The sequence below is a fragment of the Anguilla anguilla genome, chromosome 12, assembly GCF_013347855.1.
Source record: "Anguilla anguilla isolate fAngAng1 chromosome 12, fAngAng1.pri, whole genome shotgun sequence".
Taxonomy (NCBI): domain Eukaryota; kingdom Metazoa; phylum Chordata; class Actinopteri; order Anguilliformes; family Anguillidae; genus Anguilla; species Anguilla anguilla.
In genome coordinates this window covers 26,490,328-26,516,328 of record NC_049212.1, presented here as the reverse complement: position 1 = coordinate 26,516,328, position 26,001 = coordinate 26,490,328, and the positions used below count along the sequence as shown (strand labels likewise).

The 26,001-nt window shown below is 41.5% G+C and overlaps 1 protein-coding gene and 1 pseudogene across 1 annotated transcript in view; both read left to right on the top strand.

Annotated features, from left to right (window-relative positions):
• Positions 1 to 5,766, top strand: part of vwa7 (von Willebrand factor A domain containing 7) — a 13,529-nt gene extending 7,763 nt beyond the window's left edge. Inside the window, exons 12-17 of the mRNA XM_035384394.1 lie at positions 1 to 120; positions 1,168 to 1,260; positions 1,826 to 2,103; positions 2,539 to 2,675; positions 2,768 to 2,927; positions 3,601 to 5,766. The exon at positions 1 to 120 is cut by the window's left edge and continues 33 nt beyond it. Of these exons, the coding sequence (XP_035240285.1) occupies positions 1 to 120; positions 1,168 to 1,260; positions 1,826 to 2,103; positions 2,539 to 2,675; positions 2,768 to 2,927; positions 3,601 to 4,104 (1,292 nt within the window). The 3' untranslated portion in view covers positions 4,105 to 5,766. The remainder of the gene's footprint in view (positions 121 to 1,167; positions 1,261 to 1,825; positions 2,104 to 2,538; positions 2,676 to 2,767; positions 2,928 to 3,600) is intronic.
• A 2,337-nt stretch (positions 5,767 to 8,103) lies between these two features.
• On the top strand, positions 8,104 to 19,187 carry LOC118209636 (annotated as a pseudogene).
• The last annotated feature ends 6,814 nt before the right edge of the window (positions 19,188 to 26,001 follow it).

Sequence of the window (26,001 nt, the reverse complement as noted above, 5' to 3'; positions counted from 1 at the left end):
CCCTGGCGCATCTGCAGAGCTTCCAGGGGCTTTACCGGGTCAGCCTGCTCCCCCCCATCAAGCCGGGACAGTGGCGCCTTAGTGCAGACGCGGAGGGTCCCATCACGCTCAACGCCATCGGTACAGGACTCACCGCCCCCACTGCAAACACAGCAGAGTCGCTACAGTTTACCTGCAAAATGCAGCAGAGGAGGGAAGATAAGTGGGCTGTAGAAACTCAGGGGTTGCAGGTTTGATTCCCTGGTGGGCTACTGCCTTGATCAAGGTGCTTAACCTGAATTGCTTCAGCCAATATCCTGCTGTATAGACAGAGGTGGAAGGTCCAGGGGTCAAAGTAAAAGTAAAGGTCCTGCCATGTGTTTCTTAAACCCATGAACTCAACCAGCTGATTTCACTAATTAGTTCTACCTCCTGGCAGAAGAATTGTGCTGATAAGCAAATCCAGGTGATTGGAACAAAATACTGGGGAGGACATATACTTTCTGAACCAGGATTTTCCACCTCTGTGTATAGATAAACTGAATGTAAAAAATAAGCCATCTCAGAAGGCTCTGTAGATGAGGATCTCTTAAAGGCATACTATGCAGGATTTCTTAGCCTGTGTTTACAAGCAAAGAAGTCTCCTCCTCCGTCTTCAACCCCACCTAACGTAACTAGCTGGATAGCTAGAGGTGACGTTAGTACCATGAAATGAGCAAACGTGAGCAACACTAAGAAGGCAGATTTGATTATAGATTAATTAATTCCATTATGTTGCATGTAATAGTGGTTTTATCGTTGGAACTTGTCTCTGGACATCTTCGCTAGGTAGCTCTGTAACCACACCCACCCCTCACCACACAGAAAACATCCAGAAAAGTCCCAAACACATTTTAGAATAACAAATACAGGTAAAGGTGTACAATTTAGAGAAAAGTGCGTAAAGCCAGAGATTGAAGTGTATCATGGATTTGCCTTAACATGGTTATTATGGTATTTTCAAGGAAAAAATCCTCTGTAGTATACCTTATATTAGTAGTAAATTCCCAAATATTTAAAACCATTTTAGATATAAAATATCGTCAGTTGACTCTGTACTGCAGACAGTGTTGGGCTGGATATGGAGCCACAGCTGATAGGGCTACACTGGGCAGTGATTGACATGTCTGTTCCACCCCCTCTGCCCAGGTGACAGCAGTGTGGACTTCCTGTACTATTTTGCAGTGGTGGCCAATGGGACACATCCAGGACTGGCCCGAGTGGAGGGAAGTCCAGTGGCAGGTCTGGTTTGCATGTGTGTGTGCGTGTGTGCAAAAGTGATAGGGAGGGAGGGAGGGAGGGAGAGAAAGAAGGGGAAAACTAGCCAGACCTTAACCCAGCTGAGATGTTTGGCATGACCTGAAGAGGGCTGTTCATGCATGAAATCTGAGAAATATCAATGTACTGAAGCAGTTTTTTTAAAGGAGGAATGGTCTAAATTTCGTCCTAACTATTGTGCAAGACTGATCAGGAAACATTTGGTCGAGGTCATTGCTGCTAAAGAGGTCCTACCAGTTACTAGACACAAAGGTTCACATACCTTTTCCAGTCTGAACTGTGAATGTTCAGACAATGTGTTCAATAAAGACATGGAAAGTACAATTGGTTGTGTTATTTACTTAAGCAAATTGTGTTTGTCCATTATTGTGATTTGAAATGAAGATAAGGTCACATTTAATGAGTAATTAATGCAGAATCTGAGTAATTCCAAAGGGTTCACAAACTTTTTCTTGCAACTGTATGCATGACTGTGTCTATGCTAATATGAAAACAATTTCAATAATTCCACCCTCCTGTCCATGTTCAGGCGTACCCACATTTCTGGTGCTGGCTGTGACAGGCTTACCGCCCAATGAGGAGGCTTCCTTCAGTCATGTGACACTCCTGGGAGCCAGTGGGGAGATCCTGCTCAAGGTGCCTCTCAACTCTTCGTCCTCCTCATCTGCTGGGAAAGAGCTGGTGGGCGGTATGGCCTCTGTGCCCCGAGAACCGTTCTGTGTGCGACTGTCTGGGAAGGATGGGCGAGGAAACAGACTGGAGCGAGTCGCCACGGAGATGATCCAACCTACACATGTGCAGATACAGGTATACACGCCAACATAACAACACAACACAGTACCTCAGCACAACATAACATCGCAAAGAACTGCAGAGAACCTCCATATAATTTATACAAAGTTGACATATAAATACACAACAAACCTGCCACATACAGATACAAGTATACAGCAATGCAGCAACACATGCTTAAAAATATAGGTATACATATTATCATAAAAACACACACCTGATACTGGTGTACACAACAACAATGCAAGTGTATAAAGGGCTGAAGTATTTAAGATCCTTTTTGACCATAGTCTGTACCACAAACAACACACACCCAACATGACAGTGTGTCAGAGGCGTATAAACTTGATAATCCCATTGGTTTGAGTGTGAAGACGAGTTTGTCGGTGTGTTGAGCTGTGTTTAGTGACTCCTCCCTCCTCAACCCCGGTGCCACCCCCATCCCCCAAGGTCCTCTCAGCTCCTCACCTGGTTCCTGGTAACGTCTCCACAGTCAGCTTTGACGTGATGAACCACGGCCCCGCCCGTCACTTCACCCTGACCGCCACTGATGACCGTGGTTTCCTTACACAGAAAGGTCCTCACAGGTAGGACGGAGAACTCCCAACAGGTGATCCTAAGAGGTGGACAGAAATGTCTTTCATGCCAGCATCCTTGTGGATGTTCTTCCCCACTGCAGGCTGTCGGTGGGGGAGAGGGGTTCGCTGAGGGGGAAAGTGGAGGTTAGGACTCCAGGGGGCACAGACCCAGGGAGTGCGGTTACCCTCACCCTCACGGTCCGAGCACTGGACACCGCCGACTCAAACTACGCCGTTGTACACCTTATCGTCATTCCACAGGTGAGATCCAGTCCAGTACCTCATTCAGTCTTCCTGATCATAGATCCTGCAGATCCCAGTCCCTTCCCTCAGATCCTTTCATATGTCAGAGGATCTACACTAATCATGTACATCTAAACAAAATGTCCCTCAAAGGAGCTACACCAATGGTTCCCAACCCTGTTCCTGGAGATCTACCATCCTGCAGGTTTTCATTTCAACTCTAATTTGGCACTTCTGATTCTACTAATTAGCAGCTCTACAAGATCTCTAGCTGTTGAATGAGGTGTGCTTTATTAGGGATCGGGTGAAAACCTACAGCACGGTAGATCACCGGGAACAGGATTGGAAACCAATGAGCTACACTGATCCTGTATCCATAGGCAGGTATCTGAGAGGATCTATACTTATCTTGCGTCCTTAAACAGTTTAAGAGAATCTAAGCTATGGTGCTTGCTGTGACTTAGTTGAAACACTACTCATTGTTCAGCCACTTCCCAATGTCAAACCCCTGCCTCACATGAGACCCACCTTCACTGAGTTGGTCTTATTAGAAAGAAAATATTGGTTATGCTCCCAAAAAAGGGCAGAGTTATAGCTCTGAATGTACTACTTTTGCCAGGAGAGGTTCACGTCTGGCAGAAGTCATGAAAATAAGGTTGTTTCTCTTTTCTCTCTGTCTCTCTCTCTCCAGGATGTGTTCCCCCCATCCTGCTCACCGATGCGCGTGGAGGCCACCTGCCCGCCCGTGTGTCACCAGGCGAGCTGGACTGTGTCTCTGGCGGTGACAGACAGGGGGCACTCCGGCTTGGCAGCATTGCAGCTGTCCAAGGGCCACGGCGTCCTCACGCTGCATCTAGGACAAGAGGGGAAACCATGGCAACAGGAGGGAAAGGGCAGGGACACTGAGGGGGAAGGGAGGCAGGGGTCGGAGGAGCCCCACCTGCTGGAGGGGGAACCCCCCCTGAACATTACTGGGTGGGGTGGAGGAATGCCCCTGCATGTGCGCTACACCGCCAGCTGCTGCACCCCCCGAGCTGAGTTGATCGCCTGGGATGGGGAGGGAAATGTCAGGCACTGCCATTTCACCTCCAGCCAACAGGGGGCGACAGACAAGACCAGCAATGGAGCCGGGAGTATAAAAGTGGCACTGCTCACCTTAATTTCTGGTCTGCTGGGAGCCAGACTGATTATGTAGCCTTGTATGGAACTACTGAATACCCTTCTAGCCTCCCCATCTTGGATGTTGACTCTGAGGGCTACATTTGGAAAGGAGATTTCTGGTTTATGGTTGCCAGATGCCTGGTTATCAACTGGCATGTCTGGTTTTCAAATTATTTGTACAGATCGGGTTTGTGGTCAATATAATGTCTGGTATGAGTAACTGAGCTTGTATTATATAGCGCTTTGGATAAAAGCGCTATATAAATGCAGTCCATATTAGCTACATTAGCGTGTCAACCACCCCTCTGCAATCCATTCCAATGGCTACGCCTCCACCCAACCCGGGACCGCAAATGGTTAATTTCTGCAGCACAACCCCAGCCCCCCAGCCCCAAGTTAAGTTCCAACAGCTTCAAACACTGATAAAGCTGGCAACCCTAGAATGGGTCAAACACAATAACTCTTCCTCCTATTCTTCCTCTTAATGGAACAACCCCATTTTTCTTCTTTAAATACAGCAGATATGAATCACTGGAATTTATTTAACCAGAATACCTTATTAGAAGTCAGTGAAATGATTGGACACTGGTGGGATGCCTCATTTGTAGGGCCACCATTTTGTCTCCACCGCATGACCTGCTGGAATTTAAACTTGTATTTCAATGGTTATAATCCAGGGGTCCCCATTGGCACTCCAACAACACAGTCAAGTGATTAATACTACAATAATTGAGTTTATAATTGAGAAATGTATTTTTTTTAAATAATAAGTTGATCTAATTGGTGAACACGGATGGAACATAGTTTAAATGCTGCGAAAAGCATGTCTTTCAGCCAACGGTCCTGGTCCTGGAGGTCTGCTGGCTTTTGTTGTTGCTAAGCACTTCAGTAGCACAGCAATTGATCACTTAAAGCAGTTGTTTATACAGTTAATTCAGTCACCTGGTTTATTGGGTCTGAATCAGTCACTGATCTAAAAAACCAGCTGACTCTGTGGCTCTCCAGGACCAGGACTGAGTATCATTGCAGTAAAAATAAAAATGCTTCCATAAAAAGCAGGTTTTTGTTTTAGCCCAGCACTTCAGCACCTAATTCTACATGAGGTCTTGATGGAAGACCATGGTTAGTTAATTAGTTGACTCATGAATTTATTTATTTTTCAAACTTTTTGTGCAAGTTAAATGCTACATAAATACTCTCATTTTTAACTTGCTTCTAACAAAACCTAACATGCCCCTACTGTAGCATGTCCACAGTGGTAAGTAATCAAACTGAATATAACACGTGTTGCTTGTAAACCTCACTGTCAATCATCATCTTTTCTGAATTAGTGGCAATTACCTAGATTACTGAGGTGGTGCAAATAGGATAATTGTTTAAGAAGGGCTTTGACAACGAGGCTATTGTGAACTCTAGATGGTGGAGAAAACAAGGGGAGTCAAACTGGTGGCCTTACTCATTTATATTAATGTCATGATATTTAGTGCTTACCAAGTCTTTAAAAGAACAGAACTGTTGCGCATTCAAGTTCAGCATTTTCTGGCCGTTGGCAGTTTTAGGGATTCCTGTCTGAATTATTTGAAAATCACATGAGAATGCATAATGAAGCCTTGGTTCTGTACAGTCTGGAGTCCGTACTGTTGAATGTACATAGTATTGTGGTTACATTAAGAAATAACATGATTTATTTTCATTGCTCAGTCGTCAGTTTAATTTCTTTGTATGCAAAAATGTTTGTACTTGAAAATACAATACAAATTTAATCGCGTAAAAACTCCCCTCACAGCATATTAAGGATACAATTCTACACAAACAGCAAAACAATATAATGGAGTTATATTCATAAATGCTTTTTACGTATGTGAAGTACATATTTAAGCACTCAATTATAGAATATATTAGAACATACTACAATATACCTACACTTACAGTGGCTCAATCCTCAAAATGGAACAGGCAGAGCAAACCATTCGTAAAGACCACATTGGAATACACTGTACAGTACCATAACACTAGAGCACACCATAACACTACAATATTCACTGGAAATGCCACAACCCTACAGCAGCCTATTATTCAGCTCCAGTATAACACAATACAAAGTAATCATAAAAAGCTTTGAATAGCAAATTTCATAATGCTTGTCATATTATTTCATAAAAATGTGAATGATGTAGCAATCAGGTGTAATACATTAGTAAGATGAGTGACCAATGATAGAGTGAATATTTAATAGCATGTTATAGGTGTGTTTATGTGTGTGTGTGTGTGTGTGTGTGAAAGATGATCAGCAACTCTGTGTGTGTTAAGAAATGATGCTGTATCACAGCACAGTGACAGCACTGCATGTGACTCTCCAAATAGGCCCAACTGTGCTCCCAAAACAGACTAACCAAGAGAAGTTTAATATAAAAACACCTGTAGATTTCATGTGGCCCAAATGTATTACTAAGACTCTCAAATCTTTACAGTACAGTAAATATCTAGACCACTGCATATGTGCAATTATTTTCACTAGCTATTTACATTTCATATAGGAAATCACATATTGCAGAGGTCACAGAAGAAACCGGCTTTACAGCAAGTTTTTCTTTCATTATTATCTAGGATTGTGTTTTGTTGTCCTGAAAAAATACATGAACGCCATTTACAGACTGCACTGACAAAGGGAGTTCATTTCCCCCAGAGAAAGACCTGCCAAACCATACATTTGGAATTTTGCCTGGTCTGATTTCTAGTAAATGGCTCCTTTACAAGAAATGGTGGTGTTCCAGCTGAAACCGGGAAAGGAAGCACTACTCTGACGAGAGGCATCCACAACTAATTTAAGCCTATTGCCAGACTATCACGATAGCTTACAAGATTCTTTCATAGCTTCCTGCTTGGGCTTTCCACTGTACAGCCTTCATTTATAAAAGTAGCTATTTCACTCCAAATTTTATCAAAATACAAACAACATGCAGTCAATCATTTGCGATCTGTTTTCTAAACATACCACAAGAAGACACATTCCAAAACTCCAAAGCTGAAACTTTGGGCTCGGTTCTATGGAGGACTAAATAACAACTTAATACTGGTTCCTAATTTGGAGCATATTTATGTAGCCTGAGTATGTTGGATAAGGGAGGTCACTGCATGCCTATTCAGCATTCATGATTTGTGTTAGACATAAACAATAATTGTCCTTGTTGAATTTGCAATTTGCTTATGTATTAACACACCAGATTTACAATTATGCATGGTATTAGTAAAGCCAATCAGGTGTTAGTACCTTTTCATTATAGAGAGTAGGGACTGCCCCTGCCCCTCAGTTCAGACTTATCCACATTGCTGTGTGTAGGTGCTGGACTTTTTCTGCAGAAACAAATCTCTTACATGGATATAACTTGTTTTGCCTGGTCACTATAAGGGCAAGGACAATTGGCATCACAAACATGGTCCTCAGCACAGCCACTCATCAACAGCACAGATGACCACAATTCAGATGTCAGTGAGTATTTTACTCTACCACATCCTTAGTATGCTGTAATGAAAGATGTGGCAGGGTAACTCAATTTTATCTACAAAATAATTCACCAGTAAACAAATGAATGAAAAAGTGTTTTACACAAAAGGACTTTAAATTATATCTGATGTTTGAAAGTCAAAAATAAGACACTAAATCACTGAATTGCTCATTGCAGAGTGGTTCTGTCCTTGTAGACCAAGAGGAAGGCAATGTTTGTGATCCTTCTTTCATTTTGGTTTCAGATTGCTTATGGAAATAACCATTGTTTCACTTTGCTCTGAAACACTGATTCCCACATCTAAATGAAAGCATTTATTTACAGAATGTAATCTTTACACACTACAAAAAATTGTTGAAAAAATAAAGTTTCTGATTAGCTCACTTTATACATAATGTTTTCAGATAACAGTTTGACCTGCCAAAGACCGTGATGGCTATTCTTTAACATGGCCCTGTCACTCATTGGTAACTTGGCCCAGCATCACAGATACACCGTGCACATGTAAGAACGTGTCAGACAGTCAGTGGGTAAAACATCAGCCTCTGTTTCAAGATTGCTGTGTCTAGACAAAGGGCGAAGAGTGGGGAACGGAGGAAGACGGGATGAAGATGGAAAGGGAGACCGCTGAAAGGCCATTGGAGGAGAGGGGCCAGTGGGGAGTAAGGTGGAGTTCCTCCTGGCGTGGCGGGGGACGTAGTGGGGCTGGGAAATGTGTGGAGGTTCCCATACCTCTGCTACAAGAACGGCGGCGGTGAGTAAGTGAGTAAATGAGTGAGTGTATGAGTGAGTATGAGTGAGTGTATGACTGTAAGTGATCATGAGTGAGACTGCGAATAAGAATGAGTGAGAGTGTTGATGAGTGCAAATTAGTGTGTGAATGAGTTTTTTGAGACTTAATATGAACTTTTAGTTTGATTTACATATTTAATGTACCTATAAGTACTAAATGAGCATTGATTTACATAGTTCTTGTTTCTGGATGGTGCAGTGCTCAGTGCTCTGTCTGTATGTGTACATGTTACATAACAGATAGAACTGCATTATGGGAACATCCCAAGCACACAGAGTCACACAGTCACAGATTACTGATTGCCTGGAAGTAAACATATCTGGTTTTGTTCACATAACTGTCGGAGACTGGTGATTGAAGATTTATCTCAAATGTTCCCTTTGTGTGTGGGTGTGTCTGCAGGAGCGTTCCTTGTGCCATATTTGCTCTTTGCGGTGACCTGTGGGATACCCCTGTTCCTGCTGGAGACTGCCATGGGACAGTACACCCAGGAGGGGGGCATCACCTGCTGGAAGAAACTGTGCCCATTGGCTGAGGGTGAGAGGCCAGAAACGTCTCATCAAATGGGTAAAACTGAGATCACAATAGGGTGTGAAGGAGAGAAGAGACAGGCTCACCAGGTATGAGCAGAGGGGAGACTTTGTGGCCCAGCCCTTAGAGCAGCTGCCTCTCAGTCCATGTACAAATCTCCCCATGCAGCCAGGGGTTCAGTTCAGTTGTTCTTACATGCAAATCCCTAAATTCTATAGGCATATAAAAAATGCAGAGCTACAAAAGTGCACTGTTGCTATGAGTGGGGAATGGTTAGCACGACTCTAGACTGCAGGGCGGCTTACCCTATAAAGGTTCGGTTCTAGAGTGTGGATAAGCTCTATGGTCAGGCCAGTTTCTGTTTTTGTGTGTCCCACGGTCTTGCAGGGCAGCTCAAAATCGGCTGTAAAGTCAAATATATTAAATCTCCCCAGCCAAGGCCTGGAGATGTGAGCTGTGAATAGACTGGGAGCTAATGGATAATCAGTAGTAGGGTTACAGTACTGCAGGCCAGCACTAAATCATGGCACAGGAGGGGGTTAGAATATTCTCCCAAATCAAAGTTCCCCAGAGAAAATTAATCTATCATTACTGCAGCTGCAGTATTGCACTTCTACACCAGAATCTAGCTCTGTGAGGCTAAGAGGTGGACTTTACTCTTACAGGGAAATGGGGCCATGACACAGGGAGAAATAGTTACAGTATATTACAAGCAGTTGTCAGGCACTCCAATCCAGAGTGTCTCTCAAAGCAGAAGGCATCAGTGTCACTATCAGGAATCCAAATACTAAGAGAAACCACAGCAGGCATGTTCACAACCAGTAACTGCATTAAGTAGTCGTTCAAACTAATGATTGGCACTGTCAGTTGCTAATTGAGTCTATGTGCCTGTGTGTATATGTGTGTATGTGTGTGTCTGTGTGCCTGTGTGTATGTGTGTCTCAGGAATTGGCTATGCGGGCCAGATGATCCTTTTTTACGCCTGCATGTGTTATATTGTCATCCTGGCCTGGGCTCTCTTCTACCTCTACTTCTCCTTCAGCTCACATCTGCCCTGGGCCAGCTGCTCAAACACCTGGAACTCAGGTAAAATCTGAAATGCAGTGTAAGAGGTATAACTCCACCTGCAGTCCATACAGGAGGACACAGGTACAGAGCCTGTTTCTAAGCTACACTGGGCTGACTGTAATAACACCTGAAATACAGGTGACATTTGCTCCACCCACAATCCATGGTGCATACAGACATAAAGCCTGTCTTGAAGTTATACTGAGTAGGTTAAGAACCCCCATTTCCTTTGGGTATCGCAGTCCCACTCCTTCAAAGACAGGAAAAATTGTACGGCAAATTCAGATCAGTTAAATATGAGGAACTTATTATTGTGATGCCTGTGCATGCCAGTATGTGTGATATATGTGGGTATTTCAGGTTGAAACATTCATATGTGATCATATGCCTGCTTCATGGATGTATTTCAGAATACACAATTATTTAAAATTTGTTTTGCAATGCTTTCAAAATGTATTCTTTACACTTGTAATATGTCAAAATTAAATATATACAGTCCCCTCCAAAAGTATTGGAACAGCAAGGCCAATTCCTTTGTTTTTGCAATACACTGAATACATTTGGGGTTGAGATAAAAAGATGAACATGAGACAGGAGTTCAGAATTTCAGCTTTTATTTCCTGGTATTTACACCTAGATGTGTTAAACTACTTAGAACATAGCACCTTTGGTATCAGACCACCCAATTTTTAGGTGAGCAAAAGTATTGGAACAGAGAGTATTTAAGTAAATGAAAGTAAATAACACTTAATATTTGGTAGCATATCTCTTGCTTGCAATTACTGCATCAAGCCTGCGACCCATTGACATCACCAAACTGTTGCATTCTTCTTTTATGATGCTTTTCCAGGCTTTTACTGCAGCCTCTTTCAGTTGTTGTTTGTTTCGGTGGAGTTTTCCCTTCAATCTCCTCTTCAGGAGGTGAAATGCATGCTCAATTGGGTTAAGGTCTGGTGATTGACTTGGCCAGTCTAAAACCTTCCACTTTTTCTCCCTAATGAAATCCTTTGTTGTGTTGGCAGTGTGTTTTGGGTCATTGTCTTGCTGCATGACGAAGTTTCTCCCAATTAGTTTTGATGCATTTCTCCGTAAGTTGGCAGACACAATGTTTTTGTAGACTTCTGAATTCATCCTGCTGCTACCATCATGAGTTACATCATCAATAAAGATTAGTGAGCCCACTCCAGAAGCAGCCATGCAAGCCCAAGCCATGACACTTCCTCCACCGTGCTTCACAGATGAGCTTATATGTTTTGGATCATGAGCAGATCCCTTCTTTCTCCACACTTTGGCCTTTCCATCACTTTGGTAGAGGTTAATCTTGGTCTCATCAGTCCATAAAACTTTGTTCCAGAACTTTTGTGGCTCATCTCTGTACTTCTTTGCAAATTGTAATCTCGTCTTCTGATTCTTACTACTGATGAGTGGTTTGCATCTTGTGGTATAGCCTCTATATTGCTGCCCTCTAAGTCTTCTTCGAACAGTTGATTGAGATACCTTCACCCTTGTCCTGTGGAGATTGTTTGTGATGTCACTGACTGATGTTTTGAGGTTTTTCTTCACAGCTTTCACAATGTTTCTGTCATCAACTGCTGTTTTTTTCCTTGGTCGACCTGTTCGATATCTGTTGCTCAGTACGCCAGCGGTTTCTTTCTTTTTCAGGACATTCCAAGTTGTCGTACAAGCTATCCCCAATGCTTGTGCAATGGCTCTGATCGATTTCCCCTCTTTTCTAAGCTTGCTTTTCTCCCAAAGACAGCTCTCTGGTCTTCATGTTAGTTTATCTTTTATAACACAAATGCAGTTTTCACAGGCAAAACCCAAGGCTAAAACCAAGAGTAGACATTCAGAACTATTTATTGTTTAACCAATCAATCTAACAGGACACATCTGGGCAACAAGAAACACCTGTCAGTCACATGTTCCAGTACTTTTGCTCACCTACAAATTGGGTTATCTGATACAAAAGGTGATATGTTCTAAGTTGTTTAACAAATCTAGATAAAAATACCAGGAAATAAAAGCTGAAATTCGGATCTGTCATCTCATGTACATCTTTTGACCTCAAACTCACTTGTCTTTAGTGTATAGCAAAAACAAAGGAATTGACCTTGCTGTTCCAATACTTTTGGAGGGGACTGTATTTTCACATGTATTAACACTTGTAATTTTTTCATAATATAGAGCTGGTTTATTAACAGCTGTCTGCATATCAGAAAACCAGACAACCAGAAACAATAAGAGAATGTTTGGAGTGACAGTCATGACTGTTTAAAATGGCCTGTCACTCAGCTGCAACGTCCGATGAGTCTGCTTGATGATTTAGGAAAGCCTACTCTCTGTGCTTCAGATCACTGTGTGGACCTTTCCAACAAAAACCTCAACACAAACTGGACCCAACAGCCCAACAACTCATCCTCTGCAGCCACCGAGTTTTGGGAGTAAGTCTGGTGACTGAGTTCTGTAGGATTGCACCTCGTACAGACCTCGGGGTTAGGGAACTAGGAAACTTGGCTGCAGGTTCAAGTCTTTACATAATCTACTTATCTTTAATTACTAAATATGGATCTGTATAAATGTATGGAAAAAGTGTAAGTTGCTCTGAATAAAGGTGTCTGCTAATAAATAAGGTGATGTGTAGGGCCATATTAGCCTAGTTTACAGATGTATGTGGAAATGGATCACATTGGCCTAGCCTCACCTTGTGGCATTTATGCTAGTGAAATACTTTCTGAACAATAAGAAGAGAAAATGTCCATTATTTGTGTACATGGTAGGCTAGGGTGCAAGGGGCATGCAGAGCATTGTGGTTCCTACATGGGAATAAATGTAAGTTAACTGGCAGAACATTTTTAGTATAAATAAAGTAAAAAATATTATTTCTCTCTTTCTCCACTTACTTCCCTTTTCTCCCCTCATGTTTCTCTTTTTCTTCCTTCTCCCCCCCTCCCCCAGGAGACGTGTGCTGGCGATCTCGGGGGGCATTGAGGAGGTGGGCAAGTCTGAGGTGGGAGGTGCTTCTGTGCCTCATCATCATGTGGGTCATCTGCTACTTCTGCATCTGGAAGGGGGTGAAGTCTACAGGCAAGGTCTTGTCTCAGAGCTACTGAGAGAGATAAGCACAGAATGTCCTTACCTGGGCTACCTCTACAAAGAGTGACCGTTCATATGTTCCTTTCACAAGTGTTTCTTGTGCATATCTGGAATCTCAGTGTACCAAAGTAAAAGAACCTGCTCTCCGGGGTGAAATAGTATGATAAATAAATGGTTGTGTCTGATAAACTACACAAGTTCTGTTATGTTTGGTATCATTGGACTAGGAACAAGTGGAACTTCAATAATATGGTAGGTTTTTTTTTCCATAAGAATATAACATTCTGAATAAATATTGAATGATAAAGTGAATTTTTACTATTTATGATAACAGAAACTTTTTCAAGAAGTATATTTTATATACAATGAGCTCCATAATGTTTAGGACATATGTTTTTCTTTATTTGGTTCTGTACTCCACAATTTTAGATTTATAATTTAAAAAATGTACATGTGTTCAAGATGCAGATTATTCGCTTTTATTAAAATGTAGTTCTATACATTGTCCCAAACATAAGCTTTGAGCTTACTGTAAGTAACTAACATGCCTTTATGATACCCATACAAATGTCTTCTTTCTGCACCAAACAGAATGACCTCTGTGGTCTGTTTTCTTAGCATACTGTTTTCATGCTTTAGTCAAGAATGGGTTTATTAAGTGCCAAGGGATTCAAAATGATCTATGTTTACATGACTGTGAAAGGCCCTCACTCTCTCTCTCCCTCTCACACCAGGTGGTTTATTTCACTGCTACTTTCCCATACCTGATGCTTTTGGTGTTGCTGATACGAGGGCTAACTCTACCTGGAGCTCTGCAGGGGGTGGTGTTCTACCTGTACCCTGACCCCTCCCTCCTGGCAGACCCACAGGTAAGAACTCTGTAACATCAACTTATGCCAGCATATACCTGGCAGTGCCCCATCACCTTGTCTAAGCAATATTTCTCTTTCCTTATTTCACTCCATAGGGGAACATATAAATGTTTTCAGCCACTTCGCCTCAAATGTGTTCACATTTTTGATGTCACTGCAGGTGTGGATGGAGGCAGGAGCTCAGATCTTCTTCTCCTACAGTCTTGGAGCGGGTACTCTAACTGTGCTGGGTAGCTACAACACCTATAACAACAACTGCTACAAGTAAGGCCCTATCATACCCACAGTGCACTAGGGCAGAAATGTAGAGAAAAAAAGTCAGATGCTGAAACATAAGTATGCAACTCTGTGTTCAGTGCGGGTACCAAGATATCCACATGTTATACCTTCATCCAGTGCAATCCAGAGATACCCACACTTATAATAGAAGACAATTAGCAGCAAACACATAATTTCTTTCACTTTTAAAAGAAAATAAATGCAAAAAACAAGGACAGGTCCAGCAAATTCCTTTACCCCCCTGGTGGTGTTTCTGCAGGGACTGTTTGTGGCTGTGCCTGCTGAACAGCGGGACCAGTGTAGTGGCGGGATTTGCGGTCTTTTCTGTGCTGGGGTTCATGGCACATGAGCAGGGCGTCGCCATTGAGGAAGTGGCAGAATCAGGTACTGCTCTTCGTCCGACGCTGCTCTGCGTGAGCTTAGCAGTGGTCTTCTACGTGAAAATAAGCAGCTGTTGGACAGCACATGTTTCTGAGGAGATCCATGGTGTCCCAACTCTCCCAAATTGGAAAGGGGGTTTTGTGCATGTTTGTTTTGGACAATTCCGGATTAGGGTGTTGTGTACATTGCTTGGGCTAGGCCCCTTAATTCCAGTGAGAAGAACGGTGTTGACTGGCCTGCACTGAGCCCTGACCTCCACCCCATCCAACACCTTTGGGATCAATTGGAAAGCCAACTGCCAGCCAGTGCTAATCACCCAATCAGTGCCTGACCTCACTAATTATCTTCTGGCTGAATGGAAGCAAATCCTGACTTCCAATGCTCCATCATCTAGTATAAAGTCTCCCCAGAAGAGTGGAGGTTGTCATAGCAGCAAAGGGTGGACAAACTCCATATGAATGCCATAATTTTGGATGAGATGTTGGACGTCAGGTGTCCACATATGATCAGAAAGGATGTGCATCTGCCTTTTATCAATCTTTCTGGTCCAGTGTTTGACGGTGCTTGGCCCATTGGAGACTTTTCATCTTGTTAACAGCACGTAGCAAGGGCTTTTTTTGTAGATACACATCCTTTTAGACCAGCAGATCTTAGTTGCCATTTCACTGTAGTCAGGGTAGCTGGTTTCTCTATGATGTCTGAGCTCACCAGTGTTCTCTTTCTTCTTAATGATGTTCCAAACTGCTGGTTTTGGTTAGCGTAAGATTTGGCCTTTCTCTCTGACTGTTCTTTTTATTATTTCTCCGCCTCATGACATTTGAGTTGAACTTGAAAGGGAGAGAAGTAGCAATATGCAACTCAAAGATTGTGGATTCAATTCCAAGCTGGGGCGCTGTCTTTGTACCCTTGTGCAGGCTGCTTAAGCTGAATTACAGCTGTAAAATATGTCCAGCTGTATTAAGAGACGGTATGTAAAATGGCAAACCGTGTAAGATACTCTGGATAAGAGCATCTGCTAAATTCAGAAAATGTGTAAATGTAATAAGAGGGAATCTGACCTGGGAGAGAAGGGAAGAAAGAGTAAACACCATTGGATAATTAATTCATTCTCTGTCTCCTTCACTCTCCTCTGGTCTTTCTTTCCCATCACCTCCATGTTCTCCTCTGCTCCCTGCTCCCAGGACCTGGTCTGGCATTCATTGCGTACCCCCAAGCAGTAGCAATGATGCCCCTACCTCAGCTGTGGGCCGTGTGCTTCTTCACTTATGATCATCCTGTTGGGCCTGGACACACAGGTAATCAGTCATCTGGCTGCGGCTCACCATCCCTGGCTGCTCAGTCTGTGAAACTGCCAGCACTACAACTGCTGCAGTCCTTGCGAACCTTTAGATCCTTCCTGTTTTGGTTCTTGCATAACATGAAGTAAAGCTGTACTGAGCTAGCAAGGCATGATGCTGGGTCATTGGAGATCACAACAAGATTACCTGCCAAGCTAACTGGACAACATTTCATAGCTAATAAAAATGTATTTGTGGATAGTTTCTCACAAGCAGGAATTCAGTAATTAAACATTAGTGTGTCAATCATCTTTTTCTCTCTCTCTCTTCCTTTTTCTTTCCCTCTTTTTCCCTCCATCTCCCTTTCTCTCCCTGTCTCTCTCTGGTGAAACTTGGGGCATCCATCTGTCTGTCGATCAGTTTGTGGCAATGGAGGGGGTGATGACAACAATGAAGGACCTGTTTCCAACGTACTGCGGAGGGGCCGGGCACAGAGAGATCTTCCTCCTGCTCTTCTGCCTCACCTGCTTTGTCTTGCAGCTGGTGATGGTCACACAGGTGAGAAGACAGCTAGAGAGAGAAAGAAATACATTTCAATATGTATTACCAGTTTATCCAGAGGATATCACTGGCTCCTTTGACCTACACAGATTACACAGATGTTAATTACTACAAGTTTTAAATCCTGCATGTTGCTAGAAGTAATAAATTTTACTTTCTTACCTCATTCAAGGCTACAGACCTATATGAAATAATTAAAACCTGCATAATTCTAATCATAACTGCAATTCCAGGGTTCACACAAAGCACAAATCTCCTCAGTATCTCTTGACCATACTTTCCCCTTACATCTGCCCTTGTCATTTTCCATGCTGTCCACTAGGGGGGGATGTATGTGTTCCAGCTCTTCGACTACTATGCCATTAACGGGGCCTGTGTGTTCTTCCTGTGCGTGTTCAAGGTCCTGGCCATGGGCTGGCTGTTTGGTGAGTGGACTTTTACATAGGAAGAAATGTGACTGTATTTACTCATTAGCACAAAGCAGCATACCTTCCAAAAAACACTGTGGAAATAAAGAAAAAATTGGCACCAAATGGAAACGGGTTATGAACAAGAACTGATACAATGTACTCACAATGTAAAGAAGAGGAAATTAAAATGCCTTTTTGCATAAAATGAATTTAAAAAATGTATAAAACTTCTAAAGGTACCCTTTGAGGCAGAGGAAAGCATACTTAAAAAAATCAAGACCCTGGTTAAAAGCATTTTACCCTGGTATGACCTTCACTGCCAAAGAAAGGAAAAACAGTTAACATTGACGAAGCATGCAGAGAATGGTAGAATATCTATAAATAATGCAGGTTTCAAAGTTAGTTGCCTATTTTGCCATTTTTGTTTAAAAAGGTTGGGCTTATATACACATTGGAGCAATCACTGATTTGATTTTAAACAAAGGTATCCAGGTAAAAGCGAACACAATAATGCAAATTACTGACCGTGAAAACCGCACCCCTGCATAAAACACAAACAGTGAGAAACCCCTTCAAAAGGAGAGACTTTGAGCCAAACAGTCAGCAATCCCATAATGAACTGCTCCATTTTGCATAAAAAAACAAAGCCTGCAGCCTTTTAAAATGTGAATTACACAAAAGGAAGCCATTCTGAAACCGGAATGAAATCAGAGATATTCTTGATTTCCTTATCTCTGCTTTTTGAGTTTGTTTTGTTCTCTGTGGAGGTTCACTTTATACACACTGCAATGCTCACCGCCATTCCTGTGTGTCCCTCGAGCAGGGGCGGAGCGAATGGTCGATGTGATTGAGGACATGACCGGGAGAGGCCCTGCCTCATCTTTAAGCTCTGCTGGCTCTACATCACACCACTGGTGACCCTGGTGAGTTTGACTCACCGCCATTGACGGACATCCAGAGACAAAGCATCTCTCCAACTCGCCAGACATCATATTTGCTGCCATTCACTTCCTGAAAAGTATGCTCCCAAATATACTCACCGAAACCCTGGAAATAAGTATATCATCCTGGGATTGTACAGTACATTCTGCGAAAAGTTTGCCTACTTAACAACCAGTGTACTCAACTCAACTTAATAATAGGCAAGTGCGCTGATTTGGTGTGTGTTTCTGTGTGTTTCTTTGTCAAGACGAGAGGAGCCACTGTTGTTGGACACTAAACTGAGCGCCTACTTTGTTGGCCTGAATGTGGGACACACAGACACTCATGTAGAGGGCAAATCATTTATGTCCTTTAAAGTAAAAGCAGGGAGAAATGAAAATCAATTAACTTTGCTGCAGAAATGTATATATATATATATATAAATGTTTTTTTACTACATAACTATGCAACCAGTTTTGACAATTGAATCCTGCTTAAAAGACAGTTTCATGTTAATTCTACTTTTATGACACAATGGCAGTATGGCGTGTGTTACATTTATAAAACCTTCCACTCTTACTCCTCTCCCATAGGGATCCTTCATCTTCTCTGTGGTGGAGTACCAGCCCCTGACCTTTAATCGCTGGTATGTGTACCCAGACTGGGCGTACGTGCTGGGCTGGCTGCTGGCCCTCTCCTCTGTTGTACTGATTCCAGGATGGAGCCTGGTCAAGCTCTCCCTCAGCACTGGCACTCTCAGACAGGTGAGGCCCAGAACCCCTGTCTCCCCAGCTGTTCTGGGAGCTAGCCCTGTTCCCACAGTCCAACCCCCTTACCCAGGGCCTACAGTGTTTTATCCAATCACACACACACACACTCTCTCTCTGTAGATATACAATGCTCATCAAGATCCGTGCCATTATTTCTTTTCTGCTGACAGCGTTTGTCTCATCTGATTCACCCTGATGATGACCTCCCCCTGACCCGGAAGCAAATGGCTGAGCGAGAGCATGAAATTTCTGCTACAGAGATGGAAGAGTTAGTGACCAACCAAAAGTCAATAAAGTGACAGTAAAAGGTTGTTTCAGTTCATATTTTGCTTACAAGGCATGGGGGATTTAAATATTTTTAACAGGTCACATCATGGTGCCTAGTTGATACTTTGCTTACCAACATTAATCTTTAGTAGAAAATGTTAAAAGTGTGCATTTGAAAATTATAACAGTAATCTAGAGAGTAGTTCTAATCAGGCATGGCTTTAGATACCGATGCAAACCGATGCAAACAAGCAAGATTGGGGAAAAAAATCATGCTTTCCTAATTCCAGTACTTTAATGTAGGAGAAAATGACTCATCTGAATCCTCATTGTATTTTGGAGATAACTTGTTTCATTCAGTTGCCAAATTAAATATAATTAAAGATTATTTTGTTTTATGTTTTATTATTTGTAGATTTGTAGATAAATAATACATATATGTACTGTACAGATACTATGAAAACTAGTCCTACCATGCTTTAATCCCTTAAGATATTAATATATTTTCAGTGTTTTCTGTTTCTGTTGTTTCTATTTGGTTGCTAGGGGCGAAGATTTCCTCTAAACACTTTTTGATTAAAGTTTGACTTTTATCAATTAACACTGGAGCAGGAAAATGAAGTCAGTGCATATCCCTCACTGGAGAAAGTAATTTACTTCTGCAGGAATGGGTTATGTTCCCCACACTGGGGGCAGGGTGTGTAACAGGTTGGGTGGGCAGACCTAGCTCAACACACATATACAGGACATTTGTGGTGAACGTCATTCTGCCCATCATTGACCTATGAACCAATCAAATATGTTTGATTGCCAAAGCCAAGCAATATGGTAGGTTCAAATGAGTAAGTCAGTCACTGAGAATATGATAGCTCCAACCAGTGTGTAGTTAATGAAGTCTTTGCTAACTTACAAGGCATCTCTCTTTCTCTCTCTCTCTCTCTCTCTCTCTGACACACACACACACACAACAGATTTTATGGGAAAAGACCTTCGCACTCTGAATAAATATTTTAAAAGGTGACACCCAAATGACAATATCAAACTGTGACAGAAAAGGCTCATTTATTTAGTTCAGGGCTGCCCAATCCTGTTTCTTAGACTGACGTCCTGTAGGTTAAAGCTGTAATAGTAGGAATAATTAAACTAACCAAACACATCTCAGTGACTTTTCTTCTTGACTAATTTGAGAACGCTCGTAAAACAATGTTTGGAAAATAAATGAACGGGTGTTTGATATTCATTTTAAAAACAGAAATCGAAAAACAAGAATCAATTGGTTGTTCGTGTTACTGACTGATATTAAACATGAAAGTACATAAAATGGACTTGCTCTCGATTTTAAAGTTTATGGTGTTATGTTCTGATTTCCGTTTTCCGAATGAACTGGTCCAGCGGCTACAGAGCACCCCAGGGTTAAACGCAGAAAAATATTCATGTAGAAAAAATGTTAATGTGGAATTCTTCTGCTTCTTCTTCCTCTTCTTCTTATTCTGGTGGTTGGAAAGCAAACATTCTTCTTCTAGTTTTTGGCAATTGGAAAACAAACATTGGTGTATTACTGCCATCTATCACCATCCCCGCTCATGTTGATTGACAGGAGGTCTTACCAATTTGAAAAGTCTCATTATGAAATTAAAAAGGGAGTTTGGAAATAAAATGCCATTCGAAATAGCTTAAGTCATTTGGAAAAGTGTCATTATATTTAAAAAGCCAATCGGAAATTCAACAGTATTATGAAATAAAACCACGTCATTGTGAAAAGGCCAATCATGACTGGTGACAATTATTTCATTATTTTTTTCAATAAAGTATTTATTGAACTATTGACCAATTTAAGTATTTATTTATATGCTATAATTCCATGTTTATTTGTTTAATTATTTATTTCATTTTGGCATGTTTAGTCCTCCATAGCATACAATGTAAGGATTGCAATGCTGTTTTTACTCTGCTGATGGACCATTGTGCCATGATAAGCTGTTTAGCCACCATGAACTATCCCATATGGAAATCAAATATAGCCAATTGCAATATGATAATTATTAATATAACTCATGCTCATAGTATCGGAGCACAGCATTGTGAAACCGCTACTGTGAGTGGTTTCGGTTACGGGTTGGGTTAGGTTTTCAAATTTGGCTGTATCAGTTGGGTTTGGTTGGGTCGGGTCACAATATCTCGGGTACAGCCTAGGTTCTAGCTTAAATTTCAAGCCTAAAAATTTCAAGACAGATCTAACAATTCAAACAGTACATGTAACTGCCAATCCATAGAAACAATTAAACAGTTCATGAGTGATTTTGGTCTTTGCGATGGCTGGCGATTAAAACACTCGACTGATAGAGAATATTCATTCTTTCACCGGTCCATTACTCCTACTCTTGCATTGACTTTTTTAACCAGTAACTCAATTATTCCAAAATATCAGATATACTAATACACCCCATTGCCATTAGCGATCATGCACCCGTCTAACTCACCTGGAATATCAATCGTTCTCGCAAACCATCCAACAGATGGAGATTTAATACATCCTTACTTGATGACCCCGACTTTGATAATTATATTCAAAGAGAGTGGGCTTTCTTCTCTTGAAATAAATGATTCACTGGAAATAGCACCATCACTACTTTGGGAAACAGGGAAAGCGGTATTAAGAGGAAAAATCATATCATATTCCACTCACAAGAAAAAAAAGACAACGAACAGGAAACGTACTTAGAACAAAAGATTAAAGAACCAGAGAACCATCAACCCAAATAACCCACAGCACAAACCCAGAATGACCTACGGAAATACAATTTACAGTTTAATGAACACACAAATAGAAGAACTCAATTCTTCTTACAAAGACTCAGACACGAACATTTCGAAATACAGTAATAAATCTGGAAAATACCTGGCCAATCAAATCAAAGGAAACAAAGAAAACAACTCTCAACCATTGTGAACTCAGCAGGGAAGATCGTGCAGACTCCTGAGGAAATAAATAAGACTTTCCAAGATTTTTTACACCAACTTATACTCATCAACACATAAACCAAGCCAAGAAGATATTGACACATTCCTAACCAATATTGATTACCACAACTTACTGAAGACCAAGCAAATACACTTGAGAAATCGTTTACAATAACAGAATTCCACAACGCACTCAAACTCATGCCTAACAATAGATCACCAGGACCTGATGTTTTCCCTGCTGAGTTCTATAAATACTTTTGGAATATTCTAGCTCCCGTTTTCAACAGACTAATTGCTGAAATTAAACAAAAATCCAAAATTCCCATAGACATGAACACTGCTACAATTTCTCTTTTACTAAAACCCGATAAAGACCCCACCTCCCCATCAAGCTATCGCCCCTTTCTCTCATTAACACAGACATAAAAATCATTAGCAAAGCTCTGCATCACGATTCGACAGTTACTTCATTTATCATCCACTCAGACCAAACTGGCTTTATTAAAGGAAGACCACTCATCTAACAACCTACGTAGACTATTTAACCTAATCATTACACATCTCACACAAACTCACCAACAGCCATAGTCTCAATGGGCAGAGAAAAAGCATTTGATAAAGTAAATTGGAATTTTATTCTCTACACTAAAAAAAATTGGTTTTTGGTGAATCATTTATCCACTGGGTGAGGATTTTATACACATCACCACATGGCCACGGTCACCACAATGGACTAATATCACAATGCTTTACTTTGCACAGGGGCACTAGGCAAGGATGCCCACTCTCCCCATCTGTCACGGTAAGGGTAGGGGGGACCCAAACGCAGAGGGGGAAAAAAAAATGCAAACTCAAAAGGGAAAATTAACAAAGACTTTACTAACGACAGGCAAACAAACAGGGAACAGACAAGGCCACAATGGGCAAAAACACAAACTCAAAAATAATCTAGTGAAACAGAAAACAACAGGAACTCAAAAACACAGGCAGGGCAGAACACGGGAAGGCAGAGCACAAGGGAAGGTCAAACAAAACACAAGTCAGGAACAAAATACAGGCAGGTACATACGGTTTGCAACAAACAGAATTCGGGAGCAAACACAAGGAACCAGCACCCGAGTCAAGGGGACAAAGAACTTAAATAGACAAGGGGTAACAAGACACAGGTGAACTCAAAAAACAATCAAACCAGAAGGAGGGATAACAAGACACAGGTGGGAACAATGATGGGATAACGAGACAATTGAAAACAATCATACAATTAACAGGGGGGGAGCAGGACACAAAACAGAAGTGCCGCCATCTGGCGGCCCAACAAGGGAAACACAGACAGGAAAACAGGACCATGACACCATCTTTATTTGCCATATTCATTGAACTACTTGCAGCAGCTATCCGTCAAAAGTAAACAAACCCTAACTACACTATCAACTGGTCTAAATCCACCATTCTCCCACTCAGCCCTAATAGCTGGGATGTGGCAGTCCAAACACCACCTCTTCCTCCTGCGCACTGGTAATATCACATATTTAGGAGTCAACGTTTCCCCTAGGCTGTCAGAGTTAGTTAATCTCAACTTCAACCCACTTTTCAAAACAGTAGAGGGACAACCTTCAGCGCTGGATGAATCTACCAATATCCCTCATAGGCAGAATTGCCACAATCAAAATGACCATACTACCATGATAAACTACCTATTCTCAATGATCCTCATCAAGCCCCCACCCTCCTGGTTCAAATCCCTAGACTCCATCATCACAAAATTTTACTGGAAAAAACAAAACACCTAGAACCAAACTAGCCACTTTACAAAAATCCAAACCAAGGGAGGTCTGAAGCACAAATTTCTCCCATTACTTCATTGCCCACCAACTCCAATACATTCATAAATGGACCAATCCGAATCATTCCAACGACTCCTGGACAGACATTATGTAATGAAATCCATATATCAGACTTACCATTCATAAGCCGCCTCCATTGCACACCATCCTTGTTTCAAAAACCCTACATAGCTACAACTCTGACAGCCTGGTGAAAATTTCACCAAATAACTAACACCACATTCTCACCCACCAAACACACTCCCATCTGGAACAATCCTGATGTCTTAGTTAACAGAAAACCACTAAAATTCTCTTTCTGGATTAGTAAAGGTATCACGCACCTCAAACATATCTTCCATAATAACACTCTGGTCTCATTCTCTCATTTGGTCCAGAAGTACGGCATTGGGCAGAATCACTTTTTAGAATTTCTCCAGATTAAATCTTCTATTCAGACCAAAATCAACATTAAATCATCTAACTTAGATCTTCCCCCATTAACATCAGATCTGATCAACATCACTACTAATAAAAAACTACTATCCAAAATCTACAAGATAATTTCCACCTCTGACTTAACAATATCCATCCCTTCAAATAAATGGTAACAAGACCTACAGATCATCTCCAGTCCTGACTTCTGGACTCAAATCTGCAAAAACATCTTCTCTATATCCACCAACCAAACATACAACTCATACAATACAAGATTATTCATAGAGTACATTACACAGGGAAAAGGATGTTTAAAATGGGCTTTATAGATTCTGAAATTTGTCCGCACTGCACACAGAACACCACAGACGGCTATATGCATGCCACATGGGACTGCACACCAATCAAACAATTCTGGCGGGACATCACTGACAACCTCTCTCTTCTTTTAGGCTGCCACATCCCACTATCCCCTCCACTCTGCTTACTAGGAGACACATCCAACATCAACCTAAACAACACATCCAGTAGAATACTCCCCATAGCCCTAATCATCGCCAGGAAAACTATCCTCATGAACTGGAAATCAAGGAAAAAAATCAATATTGCACTTTGGAAAAATCTGCTAATCGAATACATATCAATGGAAAAATTATCTGCCTCCATTAAAAAACAAACCGCTGACGGTGACGTAATCTGGAATCCATTCATTAGTACCCTAAATTCTTAATTCCCGCACTGACTCACTCATCACCCCTTTTTTGCCTGTCCACCATCCACAATAAATATGCTCACTATCATTCACATACACATATCCGCCATTATACCTATACCACAATCCCTACCAAATTTAGAATCTGACATACACTTGCACGCACACACTTGCAATTTCCAATGTGCTTAGGTATTAACCATCCAGATTTACAATTGCAAATACATTGCTGTGTGTAGGTGCTGGACTTTTTCTGCAGAAACAAATCTCTTATACGGATATAACTTGTTTTGCCTGGTCACTATAAGGGCAAGGACAATTGGCATCACAAACATGGTCCTCAGCACAGCCACTCAACAACAGCACAGATGACCACAATTCAGATGTCAGTGAGTATTTTACTCTACCACTTCCTTAGTATGCTGTAATGAAAGATGTGGAAGGGCAAGGACAATTGGCATCACAAACATGGTCCTCAGCACAGCCACTCAACAACAGCACAGATGACCACAATTCAGATGTCAGTGAGTATTTTACTCTACCACTTCCTTAGTATGCTGTAATGAAAGATGTGGAAGGGCAACTCAATTTGATCTACAATATAATTCATCAGTAAACTAATGAATGCAAAAATGTGTTTTATATGGAAGGACTCTAAAATATATTTGATGATTTAAAGTAGAAAATAAGACTCAAAATCACTGAATTGTTCAATGCAAAGTAGTTTTACCCCTGTAGACCGAGAGATAGGCAATGTTTGTGATCCTCCTTTCCTTTTTGTTTCAGATTGCTTATGGAAATAATCATTGTCTCACTTTGCTCTGAAAAACTGGTGTTTATTTACAGTATACAGTAGTCTGTAGACACTATAAATACTGTGAAAAGAAAGTTTCCGATTAGCTCATATATTATCGTTATATAGGGGTGTGCAGAGATGTCATTATCTGTATCTGTATCAGTTCAACCAACAAAATTATCTGTATCTGTATTCGGATAGAAGACAGGAAGTGGGCGTGGTTTATACCGGAAGTCACGTTAAATCAGGCAAATGTTGTATTTTCTAACCTAATATTCATTGGCAATGCAATGGCATACAATTAATTATGAAATATATTTCCAAATCCTCATACAGTACTTCTCATCTCTCTCTCCCTCTCTTTTATTTTTAACTAAACTAAATTTTATGAACTGTCTGAACCCCAGCACGACCCCCCCCCCCCCCCCCCCCCCCTTTAACTGGGGTACAAATTTGCAGTCAGAACGGG